We start from the raw sequence: 22767 nt of genomic DNA on the forward strand, positions 1-22767 counted from the left end.
GTTTACAGGTTTGTGCCACCGTGCATAGCCAGATATGAGATTTTTGTATCTAGAAATGGACAGGAATAATATACCTAGTCCTGGCTCTTTTGCTTATTGGTTGTAAGAATTATAAGAAATCAGTTGATTTTATTTTAAAAATTAAGTATGTAAGTAACACATTTACCTACTCTAAAATATTAGACTATTTTGTTTTTTTTTGTTTTTTTAAAGAGAGAGTGAGAGAGAGAGAGAATTTTAACATTTATTCATTTTTTCTTAGTTCTCGGCGGACACAACATCTTTGTTGGTATGTGGTGCTGCTGAGGATCGAACCCGGGCCGCGCGCATGCTAGGCGAGCGTGCTACCGCTTGAGCCACATCCACAGCCCCGACTATTTTGGATAAAACTAAATTATTGCTTACTTTTTGTTGCCTGCCTCCAAATAAAAAGGACTCGGAATGTAGCTCAGTATGCAGGGCTTTGGGTTTATTTCCCAGTACTGCAAAAAAGAAAACAAAAAAGAGAACCAAAAATAGTTATTCTAATATGGTGGCATTTAAAGAATAGTTTTAGAGAATGTGTATTGTTTCTAGTTTATAGATGCACAAATGATTTTTTGTTGTTGTTGTTAAACCCGGCCCAGTTTTAGCTCTTGAGTTCATTTTGAGAAGTTCTGTATAAACAGGATTGTTTTTTATGTTTTATTCTTTCCTTGAAGTCTTCAAAGGATGAAAAGAAAATTTGCTTACTTTTTATAATTACTATGTGGATCTTTTGGGACTTTTAGTGGCTAATATGTATAGTAAATAGGATTTTAGTAATTTTATTTTTTTCTCTGTCATGGATTAGTTTGCTATTTCATCATCCTAGAAATTATTTCTTTCATCTTTACCTATCAGTTATTCCCAACTATATATTTTTAAAAAGACCAAACTAGTACAAAACCAGAAAAATGGTAGAATAAAAGGTTGATGCAGTTGTGAAATAGCTCATAGCTATTGTTATCATCTTTTAAGAAAATAGCAAAGAAGTCTAGAGATGCTGTTTTGGTAGTCTTTGTTTCTATTATCCTTTAATTTTTCTATGAACACATTTGAGAATTCACATTTTTTCATTAATAGTTTATAGTGACAAAGAGAAGAAAATCAACAAAGTAAGCTATTTCACAGTTATTAAATAAATTAGGAGATGAATACAAAGAGATTGAGATTAACACCCAAGATTATAATGTCAAAATTAACCATATAAGGGAAATCTCAGATTATGAGTCTTCAAATGATAATGTCCTAGGTCAGTTTTTCTCGAACTCAAGAGTTGATAAATGAAGAAATATTTCTGAGGACCAAATATATATACATTCTCATATAAATAGTAATTCAACAGAAAATTTTGTTTTGGGGAGTGCTGGGGTTTGAACCCAAGGCCTCATGCACACTAAGGAAATACTTTTTATCAGTAAGCTACATCCTAGGCCCTGTTCTTTTTGGTTTTTGTTTGTTCATTTTAAAGAGATGTGTTGCTGAGAGCCACAGCCAAGTCGGAATGGCTCCTGGCATTTTGCCAATAGTATTGGTTGAGAGGCCAGCCATTAAGATGATGCTGAATTCATTCAATTGTATATTAGACCTTTACTGTCCACCTCAGCCCACTACTTTGGAGTTCTTGCGGGGATTCCTGGAGAGTTAGCATTGGTTGGGGAAGTGCTGGAGGAGGGAGTTTCCGGTTGGTGTGTGGGTCCCTGGAAGGGCCACGTGGGTGGCGTTCTGGGGAGTTCGGAAATAAATTTTGTTCCTGCTTGAGTGGCTCGTGATTTGTGCCCAGCCAGACTGTGGCAATGTGTGTATACTTTTATTTGCCCAATAGGCTGCTTGAGGAGTGTGAAGGGAAAGGTGTGGGTAGCTCCAATGCTGGGAACAGGCCATGTTGCAAGAATAGAAAAGTATTTTATTATGTAATATTTTGAAATGAGAACTTGGACCATTCTGTTTTTCTTTAAGAACTGATATTTTTTCATTTTATATGTTTGGGCACAAAAGTTTACTTGATACAGTTCATAAGAACTGACAGTAGATATTATACCTCATCTAAAAATGAAAGTGGTAATTTTGGAGCAAAGAAAATTTCAGCTATCCTCTTTTCAAAATTACGAGCAGTCACGATTTTCCAAAGTAGAATGTTTGCTGATGGAAGTGCAGGAAGAGGAAGAGGAAGTAAAGATAAGTTAAAATCTATTTCAAATGTATTTGAAATCAGGAAGGGGTGGTACAGTGGTGCACGCCTTTAATCCCAATGGCTAAGGAGGCTAAGGCAAGAGGGTTGTAGGTTCAAATTGTAGCAATTTAGTGAGGCTGTAAGCAAACCTGCTGAGAATCTGTCTCAAAACAAAACACTAAAAAGGGATGGGGATGTGGCTCAGTAGTTAAGTGCACTTGGGTTCAATCCCTGGTACCAAAACAAAACAAAACAAAAAAACCCCCCAAAACAACAACAACAACAAAAAAACCCACACAACAAAAACAACCAACCAACCAGAAACCAGGAATCCACATTTACAGTATATGTTCCTAGGAGTAAACTTGACAGCTGATGAGGAGTTAGTTCACATTTGAGAAAATTCAAAAAACAAACAAAAAAAGTTTTAGGGCTGGGGGTGTAGTTCAGTGGTAGAACCTGTGGATGGTATGCATGAGACCCTGGATTCAATTCCTAACATCATTTGAAAAAGAAAGAAAACCTTTAGTCACTTCAGGTCTAAGTAGTCCCCCTTCTGCACCCATGAATCCAAATGGATTGATTGTCAGGGGGAAAAAATTGCCTCTGTACTGACTATGTACGATTTTTTTATTTTCTTGTCATTATTTTTTAAACATTACAATATAACAACTATTTACATAACATTTACATTTTATTAGGTATAAGTAACCTAGAGATGTTTGAGTATATGAGAGGCCAGGGCTAGTAGTGGACACCTGTAATTCCTGGCTGAGGCAGAAGGATCTCAAGTTGGAGGCCAGCCTGGGCAATTTAGTGAGATCCTATCTAAAAATTGGATTAGGAATATAGCTTGGTGGTAAAGTGCCCCTGGATTCAATCCTCAGTAAAAATATATAAAGAATATAGGAGGATAGGAGGATATTGCTGGGCATATTACAAAGCCTGCTAAAGAGGCTGAGGCAGGAAATTGCAAGTTGGAGGCCAGCTTTGGCAATTTAGGGAGACCCTATCCTGTCTTGAAATAAAATAAAAAAGAGGATCAGGATATAGCTCAGGTGTTTCCATGAAACTATGGGTTCAGTCCATGGAATTCCCCCCATCCCCTGCCAAAAAAAAATATAAGAGGAGGTACTTAGGTTATATGCAAATATCATGTCACTTTATGTAAGGGACTTGGATTTTGATAGCCATGAAGGGTGATGAGGTCCTATAGCCTATCTCATGCTAAAGTACAATGGTGTACCTCCCAAGCCAAGTTATTATGATATTACAAATTGGGTTTACTGTATTTTAAAATCTTAAAATTAAATAAAAAAATTTAAAAACATGATTTATTGTTCCTTTATTCTGTAAATTTCATAACATGATAAAATATTAGATTTCCAAGTTCCATAGTGTGGTTAAAGGACAAAAGTTTTTATATGGCTGTTTTTTGTAAGTCCTCTGGTTTTCTAATCACAGCACAGTTTTTTTTAGTGGTTTTATTTTGTGTGGTTCATTTTATTTTATTTTTTGTTTGCGATAAGTAAATTCCATATGCTAAGTAAATTTCAGGAGGGCAGGGATTATGTTTTGTCTTGTCCGTGGTTAATCTTCAGCACCTTACCTGTGCCTGGTACTGTGAGTGTGCAATACATTTGTCAAACAGGTGGCTTCTTATAAAATCTTATCTTGATTATGGGAATTAAAGTCATCATACTACAGTGATACATGCATACCCATGTTTATAGCAGCACAATTCACAATAGCCAAACTATGGAACAAGTCTAGGTGTCCATCAACAGATGAATAAAGAATATGTGGTGTGTGATATATACACATGCATACACACACAATATAGAGTTATTCAGTCATAAAGAAAACTGAAATTATGCCATTTGTAGGAAAATGGATGGAAGTAGGGATGATTATGTTAAAAAAAATAAGTCATATTCAGAAAGTCAAGGGTCCTGTGTTTTCTCTCATGCAGAAGCTAAAGAGGAAAAGGAGAAGAAAAGTGGTGGGAGAGGAATCTCATGAAAATCAAAGGGAGAGAAGTAGAGGGTTCAAGAGATGGGAAGTGTGGAGGGAGGGGGGAAGTGATACCAGCCAAATTATATTATTATGTTGTGTGCAAGTATGAATATGTAACAACAAACCCTATCATTATGTACAGCTACAATGCACCAATTAAAAAACGTGGAAGAAAATAAATCTTTCCTTGGTTAGAATTTTGGGCTTTTGTTAGCAATATATTACCAGATTCACAACAGATTTGGGTTTAATTCAGTCTTCTTTACCCATTGAGATTTAGTATATTACTTCAATTTGCCATATATTTTAGTTTCATTAAACAGATTACTTCTTTCTGACCTATGAGTAGTACTGTCTTTTTTTTTAAAGAGAGAGAGAGAAAGAGAGAGAGAGAGAGAGAGAGAGAGAGAGAGAGAGAGAGAGAGAGAATTTTAATATTTATTTTTTTAGTTTTCAGTGGACACAACATCTTTGTTTGTATGTGGTGCTGAGGATCGAATCCAGGCTGCATGCATGCCGGGCCAGCGTGCTACCGCTTGAGCCAGATCCCCAGACCAGTACTGTCTTTTTTAAGAAAAAAAAAGAATCAGTTACTTTTTAAAAAAAATTTTTTTAGTTGTAGATGGATACAGTATCTTTATCTATTTATTTTTATGCAGTACTGAGGATCAAATCCCCTGCCTCAAAGTGCAAGGCAAGCACTCTACCACTGAGCTACAGCCCCAGCTCCCAGTTACTGTTTAAAAAAAAAAATACACACACACACACACATAGATGTCAATAGACATGACAAACTTTATGCAGTCTTTCTGGGATATATATGAAAGACGCATAAGGATGCCTAAATTTGTAAATACCATATTTCACAAATTACAGCTTAATCCTCCCATAGCTTAGTAAGTGGATGATGATGGCATACAGCTGAGCTACGGCTAAATAGCACTTATTTACTATGTAGATAGATGATCTTTTTATTGTACATCAACTCCTTATCACTGAACATTATGTTACTCTGAATTTGTAAAAAGACCATAAACTTATGTTCCTACTGTCCTCAGTGAAACATTTTTAAAGTTCATTCAGCCCTAAGAAAGCAGCAGACATTTCAATACTTAAACTACACACACACATGTAAACACAATTTTTGTTTTTTTTCCCCCCAAACTGAGCCAGGCCTAGAATTCAGGTGTAAGTTTTTAAACAACAAACAATACTAGTATAGAGATTACATGATTACTTATCACATCACTATTCTCATGCTTCTAGCTTTTCTTTCATGTCACAAAATTTCCAAGTTCAGCATATCTAACAAGTTGGTGAGTCTCAGAGAACTGTTCTTGGCTTGCTGTACTACTCTCTCAGATTCCCTTATTTCCTTCACTTTAATGGCAGGTGTGTGTGTGTGTGTGTGTGTCTGTGTGTTCTTTAGCCTTCTGTATCCAGGTACATAACTGTCATGAGGTTCACTGTTTCCATTCCATTCTAACTATACCACAGTGTAGATCCTTATAGCTATTATGTCATTTCTAGTTTGATGTGGTTGTTTTCTGGCTTGTCTCTTTGTTCTAGTCTCCCCCCTGACAAGTTCCGCTATGTGTTCTTTCCATGTTGGTTTTTGCCACCTAGGAGAATATACTTTTTTTTTTTTTGTAGATAGACAAAATACCTTTATTTTATTTATTTGTTTTTATATGGGGCTGAGAATCAAACCCAGTGTCTCACATATGCTAGGCAAGCATTCTACCACTGAGTTACAACCCCAGCCCAAGAATGTACATTTAATGAGTATTCTATTCATAAGTTACACCAAGAGTGTAATACCTTAGAAGAACTTAACATAAATTATTTAACTCAGCTTTATGGTTTTATGAAGTAAATTATGTTTTGCTAATATACTTTTTAAAAAAATATTTATTTTTTAGTTTTAGGTGGACACAATATCTTTTATTTTTACATGGTGCTGAAAATCGAACCCAGTGCCTCACGTGTGCTAGGCGAGTGCGCTACCACTTGAGCCACATCCCCAGCCCCATGACTTTTTTTTAATATTTATTTTTTAGTTTTGCTAATATACTTTTAATTTCAGATTGATAAGACATTTTAAAAAAGGAAAAATGACTCTAGGAAGATTCTGAACATAGAAATGTGTGAAAAAAACCTGGTGGCAATATATTGTAAGATTTCTGAATCTGGAAATTAGGTTTATCCCTGCTTATATGAAAATGGGAGGGAGATGTTGAGGAATACTGTCACAACAGACGGGTACCAGTTAGAAACTATTGATGGAGGAGGGATGGGGAGGGAGTGGTTATGTTATAAAATATTCTGTACCTAATTATAGCATAATATAGTTAAATTCCTGAAAATCTTAATTTTAGGTACTGAGGTTAGAAAACTATTTGAGTTTTACTTAAAGGCAGCAGTAAATAAAGTAGGTGTAAATAAACTTTGTACAGTTTATTATAACAAATAACTTTAATTCAATTTCTATTCTGGGTTCAAAAGAATATGAATTTATTTAATGTTTGCAGTTTTATTTACTCTGACATTTTTATAAATTCATTTTGCTTTAATTTTTGAGATAGAAGGAATGACAGTACAAAGTGCAATAGGTGAAGTTGGCATTCATAGTATTATGAAAACTCAAAAATCCACAACAAGTTGTGAGACAAAATGGTAACTACTGAGTTGCATTGTATATTTTAGAATGACTCAATTTTAAGTGACTGTTCATTAGGCACTAGCCTAAACAACTCTTTTTTTTTCAACCTTGCCATATCTTTAAGCTTTCTTTCTCTAGCCATATTCCAGTACAACTAAAAAAGAAATTAAATTCTTATTGCTCTATTTCTTCTGTAGAGTGAGTGGTTAATCCTGACCAATTAGTAAACTTTGAGGCAGTACCCCTTTTCTGAATGAGATACCTCTGAGGTGACAGATATGCCAATACCCTGATCTGATCATTATCATCCGTTCATTCATTAACAAATAAGGGTTGGATATTTAGTGTTTTTTTCAATACTGTATCAGGTAGGTAGTAATTATACAATGTTGCATAAAGCAGATACTTCCCTTTCCTTGTGGTGCTTATAGCCCAGAAGAAATGGTAAAGTTAACATTACAATTCTTTCTTAACACCCCATTTGTTCCTTACTTAATTTTCTATTTACCACCTGTCAACATTTAAGAATAATTTCTTTTTGTTTTGTCCTTGATCCCACTGTCTTAGTCTTTTTGGGTTACCATAACAAAATAACAAAGACTGGGTAGATTATGAACAAAAAAAATATACTTCTCAGTTTGGGAAGCCGAAAGGAGCAAGGTTAAGCAAGGTATTGGCAGATTCAGTGTTCAATAAAGACTCACTTTCTGTTTCATATGATGGTGTTTTCTTGCTGTTTTCACGTGGTGCATGGGACAGAGCTGCTCTCTGGGGCCTCTTTCATAAGGGTGGTGATCCCATGCAGGAAGGCTCTGTCCTCATGACCTAATTACAATTACCTCCCCACTTCCTGATTCTATCACATTAAAGATTAGGTTTCAACATAAGAATTTGGGGTAAGGGCACAAAAATTCAGACTATAGTATTCACCCACATAATGTTAGATGATAACATGGATTTTGTGATGTTTTGCTTAAGGAATATTTGTAGGTTGAGAAGTGAGGAAGGCACATCTAAGTAGTCAACATTTGCTTTTTCCGCCTGACTTAACTTCTTTATTGCTTCCTTATTTTAGGTGTTACTTTAAATTTTTATTTTGAATTTCTACCTGGAAGCTTCCTGGAAGTTTCCCTACAATATCTTCAGATTGATGACACTTTGTAAAATTTAAGTCTAAAACTTTCTATCATTTAAGGGTAAATCATGCTCCTTAGCTTTTCATTATTGAATATTTTCCTATTTATTCAGTCCTTTTTTTTTCTTTCCCCCTTCATTTTTCTGTTGCTCTCTGCTTTCAGACTACTCTTCAGTATTCACCAAATATAATATAGCACAGATTCTTTAAACTTCTTTTTAATATGGTCCCTGGACCAGAGACATCAGCTTAATTTAGAAATTAGTTAAAAATACAAATCCTTTAGCTCCACCCCAATGCCTGTTGAATCAAACTCTGCTTATAGGGCTCTGCAAATTGAACAAGCCTTCTAGGAGATTTTTATATACCTTGAATTTGAGCATCACTACCTTAATCCTTTTCTTTTTTAAGCTCATTTCCTTACAAGTCAACCATTACTTAACCATACATTCAATAACACTTTTATTTTGATCTTTAGATCTCTAGATCTAGCTCTCTAACCCTGATTTCTGTCAATCCTATTTTTTAAATTATGCATTAGACATCTGTCCTGGATGTCCTTCCAGTACTTCATATTGTATAGGTTCTAAACAAAATTCATGATTGGTCTCCTGAAATCTGTTTTAAATCTTGTTTCCTATTTCCTTTTAGCTTTGAATGTTAGATTTTGCAGTATTTTCTCAGTATTTTGTTTTGTCTTGCTGTAGAAGAAGAAGAACAACAACAACAACAACAAAATTTTTTTAAAACTATACTACCTACAATAGGATAAGGATTTTTTAATCAATGGAGTTACCATTTTTCGTAAACTATATGTTGAAATATGTTTTTATTTGTTGTCCATACTTCTTCCCTCTCTGCTCTCTCCCACACCTTGCCTTTCTTTCTCTCTTAAGGGCCTTAGGGGCCCAAGTTCTATACTTGTGATCCTTGGCCAATATGGTGATAGCTTATCTTGCACCAAAGGGTGAATCCATGAGACATTTAAAATACTTCTGTGTAAGTCCTGCAGTAGTTTCTCAATATTCTTTTTAAATGAGTAAGTAGTTAAATCTCAAAAGACTGAGCAGATCTTTAAGGTCAAAAAATGCATAATGAGATTGTGACTAAGGTCATAGGAGTTTCAAGGATTTGAGTAATAAGAAATGAGAAATTTTGAACTCAAAATATTAAGTGAACAAATTAAAGGTTTTAAAAGGAAAGAAAATAGTCATTGTCTTGGATAGTTAGATATTTCGTTCTCTGAGGAGGAAGGATAAGTTTCAGGGGTTGAGGGTGTGATATAGTGATAGAGTGGTTGCTTTGTACAATCCCTAGTACCAATAAAATAAAATAAAATATTATTTCAGTGAAAACCTTAAAGTTTAACTTTTTAAAAATTCATGTTTATTTATATGTATGCCTCCCTATGAACATTTCATGATGTACATTTAAATGATGTCTCATGTTGCTTTGTGTACAGTTATATTTTAATATTTTGACCATATATCTTAGACTATGAATTTTAACCATTATTATAGTTTGTTTCTATTTTTGTTGAACAGCACAGTAATTTTATTTTACATGTGAGGATTTTATACTAGAAATTCTCATAACATGGGATTCTCTTTCATAAAACTATATATATATTCATAAGTTATAATGCCAAAACCTTTCTTTTTAACATGCACACAGGAAACCTCGACCTGTCTCCCAGTTGGTTGCACAGCAGGTTACTCAGCAGTTTGTGCCCCCTACACAGTCAAAGAAAGAGAAAAAAGATAAAGTAGAAAAAGAAAAAAGTGAAAAGGAAACAACTAGCAAAAAGAACAGTCATAAGAAAACCAGGTAAATTTGAAGAGTGTTTTATGGCATTGTTGAAATAATAAAATTATCTATATTTATATTCTTTCTTAACATTGATATATACAAAAAGTGAAATCAAACCCAGAGGTCACAAATATAAGCTTAAGTATGAGGATGGTTTTCATTTTACAAGACTTTTAATAGGTATTTCTGTCTGTTCTTTTTTTTCTTCATAAAAAGAACTATTTGAAAAGCAGGAGAATGGTAATTCCTTTGCATGGGCTTTGACCAATCAAAATGTTTATGGGTCTGGTACCAGTGGAATAACAGCCCCACATATAGCTCAGCCTTTCATCAATTTCCTCTGTGGTACAGCTATTTTCCTTGATTTTAAAACATCTATCTTAATATAGTATAAATTTAAAGCATAATTAAGAGACCACTAAATCCAGGCTGTTAGTTTTTTGTCATGTTGAAGATTCATGAATGATTGGTTCAATTAATGTTAATTATTTGAAGCATTTAGTGATATTTTTGTGGCTGGTTGCACATAAATCGCTTTAAACATAGATGTATTCATTTGGTTACGTTTGCCTAGTTTACTATTTAGTGTGTGTTCAGAAATTTGGTAGAGGGACAAGCTAGTTTAAAAACTCATCATTTTTTATGTTTAGGCCAAGATTGAAAAATGTGGATCGGAGTAGTGCTCAGCATTTGGAAGTTACCGTTGGAGATCTAACAGTCATTATTACAGACTTTAAGGAGAAAACAAAGTCACCGCCTGCATCTAGTGCTGCTTCTGCAGATCAACATAGTCAGAGTGGCTCTAGCTCTGATAACACAGAGAGGGGAATGTCCAGGTCATCTTCACCCAGAGGAGAAGCCTCATCATTGAATGGAGAATCTCATTAAAATTTATTTTCTCCAATTTCTTATCTTAGTCACTTCTGTCCTACCATGCAAATACACAGATTATGCCAAGAAATACCACATTTTCATGACAAACACATTTGTGCACAATCCATAATTTGAGTTTTACATAAAATTAAAATTTTGTCAGAATTTGTTAGATTTTACGGTAATCTATGCCTACCAAACATTTCCTGACCTAACATTTTGGTCTCTGCGGTTATGTGCCATGAAAATGTGGTTGAATTATCATTATGCAGTGTTATTGGTAAGTCTATTTTCACTTTTAGTTTAGTGAATTCTAACACATGATTCTTGAATTCTCTACTATTGGCATGTAACAAGTTTAAATTTTTTATAACATAGTGCAAGCTGCCTAAATATGTAATATTTGAGAATTGTGAAACAAATAGTTATATGTATACAAGTCAAAGATCAACTTAATCAACTATTGCTGCAACAGGATTTTCTTAATGGTTATCCTCTTAAATACACCTGCTGGTACTTGGTGTGGTTAAATAGGAAAGTTGTTATTAAATAAAGAATTTGTTATGAACCTTTGCCAATGTTTTTGACACCTTTTACTAAATTATTGTTTCTGAATTATGCTTCTGGTTTTATCCATTTTTGTTTGTTTGCTTATTTTTCAAAACATTCATTTATTGTAATGTTTACTAGCAGACTAGTAAACAATAAAACATTGATTATTTAGCTTTATAATTCAGGTTTGGTGATATTGTCATTGAACACTGGTATTTTCTGTATAATATAAAACATTAAAATTCAAATATCTATATAAAACATTAAAATTCATTGGGCAAAAACAGAAAAGAAACTTGCCATATTTTAAAAGTTGCAATTTTGGAAAAGCTTTAACTTAATCATAGTTTTATCACTGTTTCCTTGTCCCAAACTTATTCAGGGTTATAGATATATGAATCTAATTAACACAGAAATTGGAACTATTGCACAGAACTGGGAAATAACTAATCTTATATCAGTTTAATTGGCTTCTTATTAAATATGACAGTTCTTATGAAAATCATATTACCCTATTTTCAGATACAACTGCCAATTTATGCATTTATCAGTATCCTGAAATTTAAAAAGTATTTACAGCCCCACTCATTATTATGTACAATTACCAATAAAATATTTTTATGACTACAGATTTTGCATTTTGTTTACAACTAATAAAGTGTTTTATGTTGTATTTTGAAATCCAACTTAGAAACCACATATACTTAAATTCTCCTAGTGTCTCCTGCTTTCTCTAACCATTTGCTTAGTATACATCCACTTATAGGAGACTTTTGAAATGTAAATCAACTTAAAAACGTAACTTGGGTACAAAATATCACATAAAAAACATGATAACATATGGAGAAAAAAAATGTAGACCCTGACAGTTGTGATATTTGGTGGTTTCTTGTGGTAATGTAATTTTCTGTTTAATTGCAGTACTTTATCCAGGCACAATGGTACTGTCTTTTGTAAGATGCTAGTTGTGAAATACAGCTAATTGCATACAGTAAAAGTCTGTGATTAAAACGTTCATATACCTCATTCTTCAGTGTTGTTAAATGAAACAATTTGTGCTTTTATTATAAGATACTTTGAATGGAATACCAACTAAGTGGTTATGTTCTTTTAAAACAAGATTTTTTGTCTTATCCTGTTTTTCATAGTTCAGATGTTTTATGTATTCATTTTGGGGATAGTAAAAATTAAAAACATAGGGCAAATATTCTAGTTTTTAAGTCAAAATTATGCTTTTAAAGCACTGCATCTTATTAAATACTTTCAGGATATATTTTAAGTAAACTGCAAGAAAGAAAAATTTGACAGAGATGGGATTTTACCTGAGTAGGACATAAATGTGAAGACACTGTGGCATGGAGCTTGAGTGCTAATTGATGTTTGGTATCTGAATCCCTGTTGAAGAACTTAAGTTAGTTTTATCGAGTAAATTACTGAAGCTCATCTCCCATCTGTAAAAGAGGGGGATATATGATCATATTTAACTCAGGTTTGTGAAGAGGTCAAATGTCAGTCCATGTATGATTCTTAACAATTACTTGACACGTTTTGGTTGCTTAGTAAGTGAGAGCCTTTACTATCATTGTAGGTAAAATCCCATTACAAAAACACAAAAATGTTTTTTGTAACAAAAATTCTTCCTGTGCCCTCTTGGATGACCTAAGGGAATAGTGTTCTATAGGTGACACTAAATTTTCAATGTAACCTCAGATGTTTGTTCCCAGAAAGAGACCATCTTTCCATAATTAAAGAACCTGATGGTATACACTATAGAGAAATGAATTAAGATACCTAGTTTGAACTTTTGTTTTCCTTTCATTAATCACAATCATCTATACCTGCCTTCATTTCACTCTACCTCAGCTATATTTCCACACCGGAAAACATGCAGATTCCTTAAACACTTGTACCTAATGTTAAAATATGCAAAAAGATTTCAGAGCCTGGGCTTTAGGGTCTATTTTTAGCTCTGTTTAATGAATTTACAATGTGGGTTTTTTTTAACCAAATTCTATACAAAAAGAATTTGGAGCTGGGTGGGAATGTAGCTCAGTAGCAGAGCATTTATCTATGATTTGCAAGGCTCTAGGTTTAATCCCAGCACAACAAAACAAATAACAAAAGGCAGTAACAAAAAATTTTTGGTATTTTTACCTTGCTTTCATGTAAGAAAGAGTGAAGGTGTACTTTGAGGCACACAAGAATATATAATCTTAAAACCTTTTGTATTATGTAACAGAAATAGTGGACTTAATAACTTAAAAGTTTAATTTTTTATTAAATGTTTTCCTAAAATTATAGTGATAATAATATACAAGGTGAAAACTTTAAAAGGGGGGCGGCAACCCTCAGTATAAGTCAATAGCATTTATGTTAACTTTCTTTTAGATACATATCTTTGTTGCCTAAAAGAATGTGGTTTTGGCATATGCATTAATGGTAAATGGTCTAGAAGTTTTAAGTTTCCACTGGGGCCCTTAATTTAATTTGTTCGTCTGCAGTTATCTATTTTCTGGAGTCTCTGAAGGACCTCATGTTGGAATTAGGCCATATAGTAAGCCATTCATAGACATTTCTGTACTGTACTTTGAAAATTAAGTGAAAAGAGAAGAATGTGTAAAGAGAAGATAACAGTAAAATAATTTTGATTTTTTAGCACTCACCACTTCCACTTCACTCCCAGTTACCTTCAGTTGGCTGGAACAACACATGCAGAAAAATAGAAGTGCAGAAAAGTCATCAGTGACAAAAATATTTGAGCAGAATCAAAAGACAAGGTTATAGAACACAGGATGTGACTTATCATTTTTGAAAGCAGAAGGAAAATCATGTCTTCTCTGACTACTGAACAGGTGATGAAGAATAACCCTCACTGATATCAAGGGCATGAAAGGATAGGAGTGGAAGAAACTGAAGGAAGAGAAAGGGGAAAAGAAAGCAGAAACAGTGGCAGTGTGCAGAAGGATGCACTCTAGATAACAGGAGAATCACTGAGAAGGGAGAGAGAACAAATAACTTACAGCATGTCAATATTTGAGGACATTTTAAAGACGAGTCATCTTCATGTCAGCGTTTCGGTTGTATTTTGTAGAATGTTTACAGCAATGTGTGTGATACTTCAGAATGATTTTCATCAAAACCAGTTCTCTTCAAGAAGCTGTCATAGAAAAAAGTTTTTTTTTTTTTTTTTTTAAAAGAGAGAGAGAGAGAGAGAGAGAGAGAGAGAGAGAATTTTTAATATTTATTTTTTAGTTCTCGGCGGACACAACATCTTTGTTGGTATGTGGTGCTGAGGATCGAACCCGGGCCGCACGCATGCCAGGCGAGCGCGCTACTGCTTGAGCCACATCCCCAGCCCTAGAAAAAAGTTTTCACTGACTTACATAGCTTCCTAAATGGACATCCCCAATAGCCCAGATCAGTTAAGTATGTTTTTAATGTATTAGTTAGGCTTTGTGTTTAGTCAGTCCAGATATTTCTGGGACCAGTTCTGGATAATATAAAATACTATGAAAGGACCACATACTTCAGTGGAAAAATCAGAACTCTGGAGCCATCACTCTGGGACATTTCACGCTCTGAATCTTTTTTTGTTTCCCTTTAGTGGGAGTAGTAGGGTGTAATTTACTGTTGTAATACTTTAAGTATTTTCCTGATTTAGGATTTCTTTACATAAGTATTATTTAATTCAGTGAACATTTAAGGAGTATATTTTTGGTGCTAGGCATTGTCCTAGGGGTTAGTTACCAAAAGGACAGATGTGGAACTCATCTTAGAAATCTAATTACAGTGATACTATTGCAACAATAAAAACATGTATAAGATACAGAAATAGAGGAGCTTGCCACCTCTTTGTTTCCAGAAAATCCACCCAAGCCTAAGTATCCACTGCAAGTCCACATTGAAAATATTAGGTCTTCTTTGATGTTTACAGCTGATAATTACTGGACATAGCCATTAGTTTTAGTGAGTCACTATTTTATTACTCCAGCTGGAATTTTCAGAAGCTTAAGATTTTAAGCTCTGTAATTTGAGATAACTCATCATTTTCCTCTTTTTTATTGAGACAGTTAAATTCCTTTTTGTGAAGATGTTCAAGAAACATTGCTTTGTCCAAATGAGGAATTCTATTTTTAAAAAAATTTTTGTGTGTGTGGTGCTGGAGATCAAACCGAGGGCCTTGCGCATGTGGGGCCAGCACTCTACCAACTGAGCTATATCCCCAGCCCCCCAAATGAGGAATTTTATTCAGACCCATTTCAGGAAAAACCTTACCTCACCTAAGAAACCAATTTGCTCTTTCCTTCCAGACAATGCAGATCACCAGTTGATTGTCTTCAGTTTTTTCTGTAGTTGTGAGAAATTTGAGATTAAAATTGGACTTAATTTGAATAATTTATGTAGGACCTAGGGCCTGCCTCTCTGTAACTTTTTATTTTTGATCTTCTATTTTTTTCCAGATTCTTTTTTTTCTTCTGTTTTGATAAACTATTTAAACTCTCTTGTATAAGGCTGAGTAGTAGTGATTTTTAAAAATTACTTTGTTTCAGGGTATGATGATAAGCCCCAAGGGAATCTTAGGGATAAGGATCCATTGAAAGAGATGCCTCCCCAACTGAAATTCTTGAGGAATGGGAAACAATACTAATTATTTTTTGTTTTTTCCTTTGGTATTGAGGATTGAATCCCAGGGGCCACTGAGCTACATCCTCAACCCTTTCTTTGTTTCTTATTTATTTTTTAAATTTTATTTTGAGAGGGTCTTGATTAAATTGCTTGGGGTCTCACAAAGTTACTGAGGCTGGCTTTCGTTAGGTTCATGTAGGTTTTCATTATCCTCTTTTAGTTCATAGTAATTAATAGTAACAGTGAAATTGTCCTGTGTTTAGTTTTGAAGTAAGAATGTGAATAATTGGAAAACTGTGAAACTAGCTTGGGAGATGACAACTCTTAAAGGACAAAACAAAATGGTGATGAACGTACCTTTATAAAAGGAAGTAAAGCCGGGTGTGGTGGTGCACACCTGTAATCCCAGTCGCTTGGGAGGCTGAGACGGGAGGATGGTGTTCAAAGCCAGCCTCAGCAACTCAGTGAGATCCTATCTCTAAATAAAATACAAAATAGGGCCCGGAATGTGACTCAGTAGTTGAGTGCCCCTGAGTTCAATCCCTGGAACACCCATCCCCACCAAAAAAGGAAGTCAGCTGAATTCCCAAAAGAACAGAACAGAATGACTTAACCTCAGACTTGAAAGGTAATTTTGGTCTTTAATAGAACATAAAAAAGTCATTAAGTTTTTAGCACAGAATAAGATGAAAGTTTAAGGGAACACTTTTAATTAGAGGCAGAAAATCATTTTTTTACTTTATTAAAATATAGAAATTTATAAATAAGCCAAATATAACAGGAACACCTAGTGATGTAATTTATAGAAAAGAATATGAGGTGATAACAAGAATTCTGAATTCAGTTTTTGGCTAAGCACTGGACTTTTGGAAGGATGAATCACAATTCTTTATTATTTTGAGCCTTCAATTTTGAGGAATCTGGTCAGAAAAACTTGGTTAACTGGTCCTTAACATTGTAATTATGAACCTTGATTGGTGACAGGTTTTGTAGGATTTGCACTTTGGTGTTTATTTTTTATTTTTGGTGGTACTGGGGATTGAACTGGGCCTTAGATATACTAGGCAAGTGCTCTATCCACTGAGCTACATCCCCATCTCTTTTTATTTTTTCAGACAGGGGCTTGTTAAATTGCCCAAAATGGCGTAGAATTTTTGATGCTTGTAATTCCTAGTAGTTGGGATCACAGGTATGTACCACAGTGCCCGCCTGGGTATTTTAATTTAAAAAAAAAAATCTTGGGAAAAGTAATAATAGATTATAGGGCTGGGATGTAGTCCAGAGGTAGAGCACTTGCATAGCATGTGCAAGGCCCTGCGTTTAATCCTCAATCCAGCAGAGGAGTATTATTATGATCTATTGTATAAATGGAAATGGAAGAATCCTGAAGAAATCAGGGAGAAATAAAGGTCCATAGGTTATTCATTGTTCGCTTTTCCACCTGGCTTCCCTCCCACCCCCTTTCCCAAGCTGAAAAAGCCAGCTACTTTCTCAGGTCAGGAGCATAAAGTGTCCCCTTTCCTTTGATTTCTGTCACCTCTCTAATATTGCAGCGCATAGCTCAGTGTTTTGAGAATGAAGAGAATTCCTTTACCCTTTCATCCAACCCCCGATACCACTCTTTCCCCAGGTTTACTGGTCTGAATAAACTTTTAAAATGAAATACTTTTTGTTTGAACTAACAGCATTATTTTCCAACTTTTCCTCCAGTCCAACAAGGTCTATAGGAGTTGGACTATGGAAAATGGAGAAATATAAGCCAACTACAGGTGAGAAAAAATTTTGATTTTAGTCTGAGTTTCTGATTCTTTGTGCTCAGCAACTAACATGATGCATATTTCTTTTCTTTTGGAATGGGGATTGAACCTAGGGGTGCTTAACCACTGAGAAACATCCCCAGTCCTTTTTATTTTATTTTGAGACAGGGCCTCACTAAATTGCTGAGGCTGACTTTGAACTTTTAATCCTTCTGCCTCAGCCTCCAGAGTTTCTGGGATTACAGGCATGAGTCACCTCTCTTAGCTAATGTGACACATATTTCTGATTGTAAAGTTCCTTTTAGTCTTTAAGACTAGTCAATGAGATTTTCATATAACATCCTCTTTCTGTTTCCACTTCTAATTGGCATAATTTGATGTAGCGATTATTTCTTCATCATGAAATGACATAGTAAAATGGAAAAACAACATGCATCTTGGATCTTCAAAAATGTTAAATTATGGATCTTCATTATTAACCATGTGGTTAAGGAACCTCTCTGAATTTGAGATTGTTTCCTTAAAAAAAAAACATCTCTTCCTGGGTATGTTGTAGGACTAAATTAGATGATGCAGACATTTACAAAAGCAGAAGTTATATTAAAAAGTCTTTTGAGTTTTACTCTAGGTACAGAATTCAACGGTTTTCCCATAGGATATCTTTTTTATTTTATTATATTTTTAAGAATCAATTCAAAGGTAGAAATGAGAAAATGCTGAGCAGGACCCCAAATCTCTAGTGATTTAGACAAGACATTTAAAAAAAAGAACCTCTACCCTTAACTGAATGCCCATTATATATCTAATATATAATAGCTATAAAAAATTCAAGGTTAATGTTTTAAACTTAAGATTTTGGGGATTTGGTTTAATCCTGAATTAGAAAATTTTCCAGACCATGGAGATCTGTTTCCTAATTTGAACAACAAATATTGCTACTATTAAATTCCATTTCCTTCACTTAAATCTTCTCTTTTTGGTAGGATGAAGGAAGATCAACAAGGATAAAAAAGTTGGATCTAGCCAGCCTGTGATTAGAGAATTAAGAGATGATCTTAATTCTTTTTTGGGGGGTGGTGGTGGTGGTAATTGAGGATTGAACTCAGGGGCACTATACCACTGAGCTATATCCCTACCCCTTTTTATTTTTTATTTTGAAACATCTTAGTTACCAAGGCTGACCTTGAACCTTCAATCCTCCTGCCTTAGCCTCTTGAGTAAGTGGGATTACAGGTGTGTACCACTGAGTCCAGCAACAGACTGGTTTTAAAGATGAAAAATAGACTTAGGAATACATACACACAATACTTAAAATTAATTTTATGAATACAGACATACAATTTGTGACTTCTGGAAATGATCAGAATCTGGGACACCAGCCTGCACCTCACTCCTTACACTGCAAAAAAAAAAAACAGATGAACTAATATGTGGGTGAATAGATCATTTCTAGATAGATAGATCATTTCTAGATAGAATGCCCTATGTACCCTTTCCTCAAAATTTCTTTTATAATTGCAGGATTAAAGGGAACCTAAAGGATGATATGGTCCAGAACTCTGATGTGAAGTAAACGAATGATTATTCTTTTGAATATGCTCTTTCCATAAATTGTTGCAGAAATTAAAACTTCCTGGCCTTCCTTTGTGCCATTTCAGTATTTTAATCTGGGTGCATGGGAGTACAAAAGTTGTTCTTAATTTTTGATTATAAGGTAGTTTCTTTACTGGAATAGAGAACAATTGCAGTTTGCATCTTTTAAACATTCTTTGAGTACTCTTACTCTAATTTCTTGGTATATCCTCAACTCCATAAATTTTTCATTCTTATCAATGCTTTTATTACTATTCTCTGTACTTCATTAAGTTTATCTTCATTTCTCTAAGAATTGTAAGGTATAGTGGAAAGATTTATTATTATTGTTTTAACCAACTTGTCTCCCCTCTGAGGGAAGTACACTCCTTTATTTCTGAATACTGTGCATCTGAGCCCCTTGTCTGGCATGAAGAAAATATTCAATAAATGTTTATTGAATGAACAAATGTATCGTTTTATTCTCTTTATACATCTTGATAGCATGCTGATTTTCATTTTTTGCCAGGTAAGGAAGAAACTGAATCTTTATTGGGGAGGAAACTGAATCTTAAATTTGTATAGTGACTTTCCCATAACCACAGGATGAGAACTTTTTGGTGTAGAAATTCATAGCTACTTCTATGTAGTATTGAGTTTCCCTGTATTTCATAGTCAAACTTTTCAGTGCCCCAGATGTAATCTGAACAATTTAACAGCATGATTTTTCTCCTTGAAGAGAGAGAGAGAGAGAGAGAGAGTGTGTGTGTGTGTGTGTGTGTGTGTGTGTGTGTGTGTATGTGTGTGTACTTGCGCTTGCGCCTATTTAAACTTCCCTTTTTGGCGCTGGAGCTGCTTTCTCAAATCTCTCAAATCTTTGTTCCAGCTTCCACTGCAGCCAGAATCTGCTCCCTAAAATGCAAACGTGATCATGTTACTATTTTACTTTTAAAACTCTTCAGTAATTCACCATTGTTTGGTAGATTAAGTTCAAACTCCTTGGTAAACTAAGCAAGGCACTCAAATATCGGGCCTCTTCGATTTCTGCTGTCTTATCACTCATCTTATTCTCTTGTTTTCACTTAGCTGCTGGTATCATAGGTTTCAGTTCCCTAAACACAAGAGCGTGTTTCATTGACCCCTTAGTCTAGAATTACTTGCTTTACCTCTCCCCGCAAACTCCAGAGCTAACTTTGCTTTGAAGAAGTCTGTTTTTGACTACGTTTTCAGGTCTGATTACACCTTTGGATGTGTGCTCACACCCTTATAAGTCTGTATCCCAAAGTGTCTAATGTTTCATTCATTTCCGAAGTATACACCTTCCCACTCACATCACCACTAGGCTTCATTATACCTCAAGGTTCTCACACATTGCTGGGCGCGAAAAGATGCTTTATAAACGGTCAAATCAAAGAATGAACTGGGTGGAAACAGCTGAAGAAGAGAGAGAAGAAACGCAAAAGGAAGGAGAAGCTTTTTGGGGAGAACACTAATTTTGTTTTGGATATGCAAATAGTGAGTTGTAAGTAAAGCCAAAAGGATGTCAGGTAAAATTACAGCCCGTTTGGAGGCAAGTTAGATATATCGCATTATGAACTTTAGAAGGCAGAAAGGTATTTGAGTGAAATGGCTTCTACAAACCCTATAGAAACCTAGAGGCCAAGGATGACCTGCTAAGGAGGACAGCACATGAAAGGGCTTAGTTACGCGCCCTCTAAATATTAGATTTCTAAATGTTTTTAACGAGTTAAACAATTCCATCTTTACAGTCACCCTATGATGGTGACAGTATCTCCATTTGAGAGGCGAAGAAACATGCTCAGAGAATTTTAGGTTGCTCAACGTTACAAATTACCATGTTAGAACCAGAATTTGAATTTAGGTCAACTGCCTCTAGAGCCCTGTTACTTTCTCCATACTTTTCTCCGGCGCTGTTCAGAGCCTCCGCACTCCCTGCCAGGGGCTCAGAGAGGGCCCAGACCTCGCCGCCGCGTCCCGGGTCCCGGACACCCGTGCGCCCGACCCCAGCGCACTGGCGCATCAGGCCGCTCCGGGACCGCGGGGCGGAGCAGGGCCGGGCGCGCGGCAGCGGAGGAGGCGTCCTGGCTTCCGGGCGGCTGTCGGCCGGCTGGGGCGCCGCGGCCGCGCTCTCTTAGGTGGTGGGCGGGGAGGCCAGGGGAGAAAGGAAGGGGGGCGGGCTCGGGGCGGTGGCGGAGGAGGAACTTGTTGCACCCGCGGCTGCGCGCTGCTGCTCGCTCCACTCCAGTTCGCCCGGGCGGGCGCGGCGGCGGTGGCGGCGACGACGGAGGCGGCCGCGGCGCGGGACTGGGACCGGGGCGATGCGGCGCTACCTGCGCGTCGTGGTGCTGTGTCTGGCCTGCGGCTTCTGCTCGCTGCTCTACGCCTTCAGCCAGCTCGCAGTGTCCCTGGAGGAAGGAGCGGGCGGCGGTGGCTGGAAGCCGCAGGCCGCAGCGGCTTCCTGGCTCGCGGACGGCGGACGGGGTGTCGGGAGAGGGGCGGGCAGCGCGGGCCCCGCGGCGCGTCCCGGCCGGTCGGACAGGTACGGGCCACCTCGGGTCTGGGGGCCGCGACTGGGTGGCGGGCTCGGGGGCTCCGGGCGCGGCCTGGCCCGAGCTGCTTGAGGGTCGGTCTCCGCCTCCCGCTTCTTTGCCGCGGGCTCGCACCCCCTTCACTCATTTCCCTCCTTCCCCTCCAGCCGGGGGTGAGCCCGGCGCTGCTCCCACCTCCGAGAACCCCACGCCGTTTGCCTTTTGACCCAGTCTTTATGTGCTTTATAAGACAAAAATTAGAAATCGAATTTAATCTGCAACTTTAAAAAAGATTTGTTGAAAATAAATGGTGCTTTCACTTATTATTTGCTGTTTTACTAGTGGGAATTCCCTCTTGTTTCCATGGAGTTGAAGTTGAGATATTTAAACAGACTGGCGCCCTACTCAGTACCTCCTCCCCTCCAAAAGGATTGTCTAATTTTCGTGTGTTAATGCTTGGAGTTTTCATTAATAGAGACGATTAGTTAAATCTGGAGATGGCATGTGTGCACGTTATGAATTTTTTTTAAACACTCGGTTTATTCTTAAACCTAACAGAAAGTTAAAAATAAGCGATACTTAGCAGGCTCCAGATAACTTGTGGGATGGAATGAAGAAACCTCTCTGGAAAATCCATGTTTGTGAAGCAGCGACTCTGGCAGATTTGCACAAATCACTGCCAGAGATGGAATCAACATGAGATTTAAATTGAAAACAGAATTTTTTTTTAGCAACATATTAATACTTAAAATCTGAGCGTTTCGCACTCCTTGATAGATGGGTACCCGCACTTCTCTGGCAGTGACCGGAAGTGCTCATTAGTAAAAGGTAAAAGCTTTTATATGGCAAGGTGTAGGATTAGGAGGAGGAAGTGTAGGTCAACTTTAAGCTCTTGTTGAACATCTTCTGAGAGGTGTTGGTCATTTCCGGGATGAAAGGGGGATGTTTAGGCAGAGGAGTAGCATTGAAAAAAATGGATTATCACATTTTTACTCTATGATTTGATGAGTCAGAGAAGTTCA

The 22767-nt window shown here is 36.3% G+C and overlaps 2 protein-coding genes across 6 annotated transcripts in view; both read left to right on the top strand.

The window, feature by feature from the left end:
- The window catches only part of Yaf2 (YY1 associated factor 2), a 71855-nt gene extending 58827 nt beyond the window's left edge, over positions 1 to 13028 (top strand). For 2 of the 5 annotated variants that reach the window (XM_026401427.2, XM_077798853.1), the window contains 2 exons: positions 9682 to 9834; positions 10467 to 13027. In XM_026401427.2, the coding sequence (XP_026257212.1) occupies positions 9682 to 9834; positions 10467 to 10704 (391 nt within the window). In that variant the 3' untranslated portion in view covers positions 10705 to 13027. Of the gene's footprint in view, positions 1 to 9681; positions 9835 to 10466 lie in introns of all 5 variants that reach the window. The other 3 variants (XM_026401428.2, XM_026401430.2, XM_026401429.2) reach the window with 2 other exon arrangements.
- Positions 13029 to 21521: 8493 nt separating this feature from the next.
- Positions 21522 to 22767, top strand: part of Gxylt1 (glucoside xylosyltransferase 1) — a 39194-nt gene continuing 37948 nt past the window's right edge. Inside the window, exon 1 of the mRNA XM_026401426.2 lies at positions 21522 to 21756. Coding sequence (XP_026257211.1) covers positions 21536 to 21756 — 221 coding nt within the window. The 5' untranslated portion in view covers positions 21522 to 21535. The remainder of the gene's footprint in view (positions 21757 to 22767) is intronic.

The sequence above is a fragment of the Urocitellus parryii genome, chromosome 5 (genome assembly GCF_045843805.1).
Source record: "Urocitellus parryii isolate mUroPar1 chromosome 5, mUroPar1.hap1, whole genome shotgun sequence".
NCBI classification, from domain to species: Eukaryota; Metazoa; Chordata; class Mammalia; order Rodentia; family Sciuridae; genus Urocitellus; species Urocitellus parryii.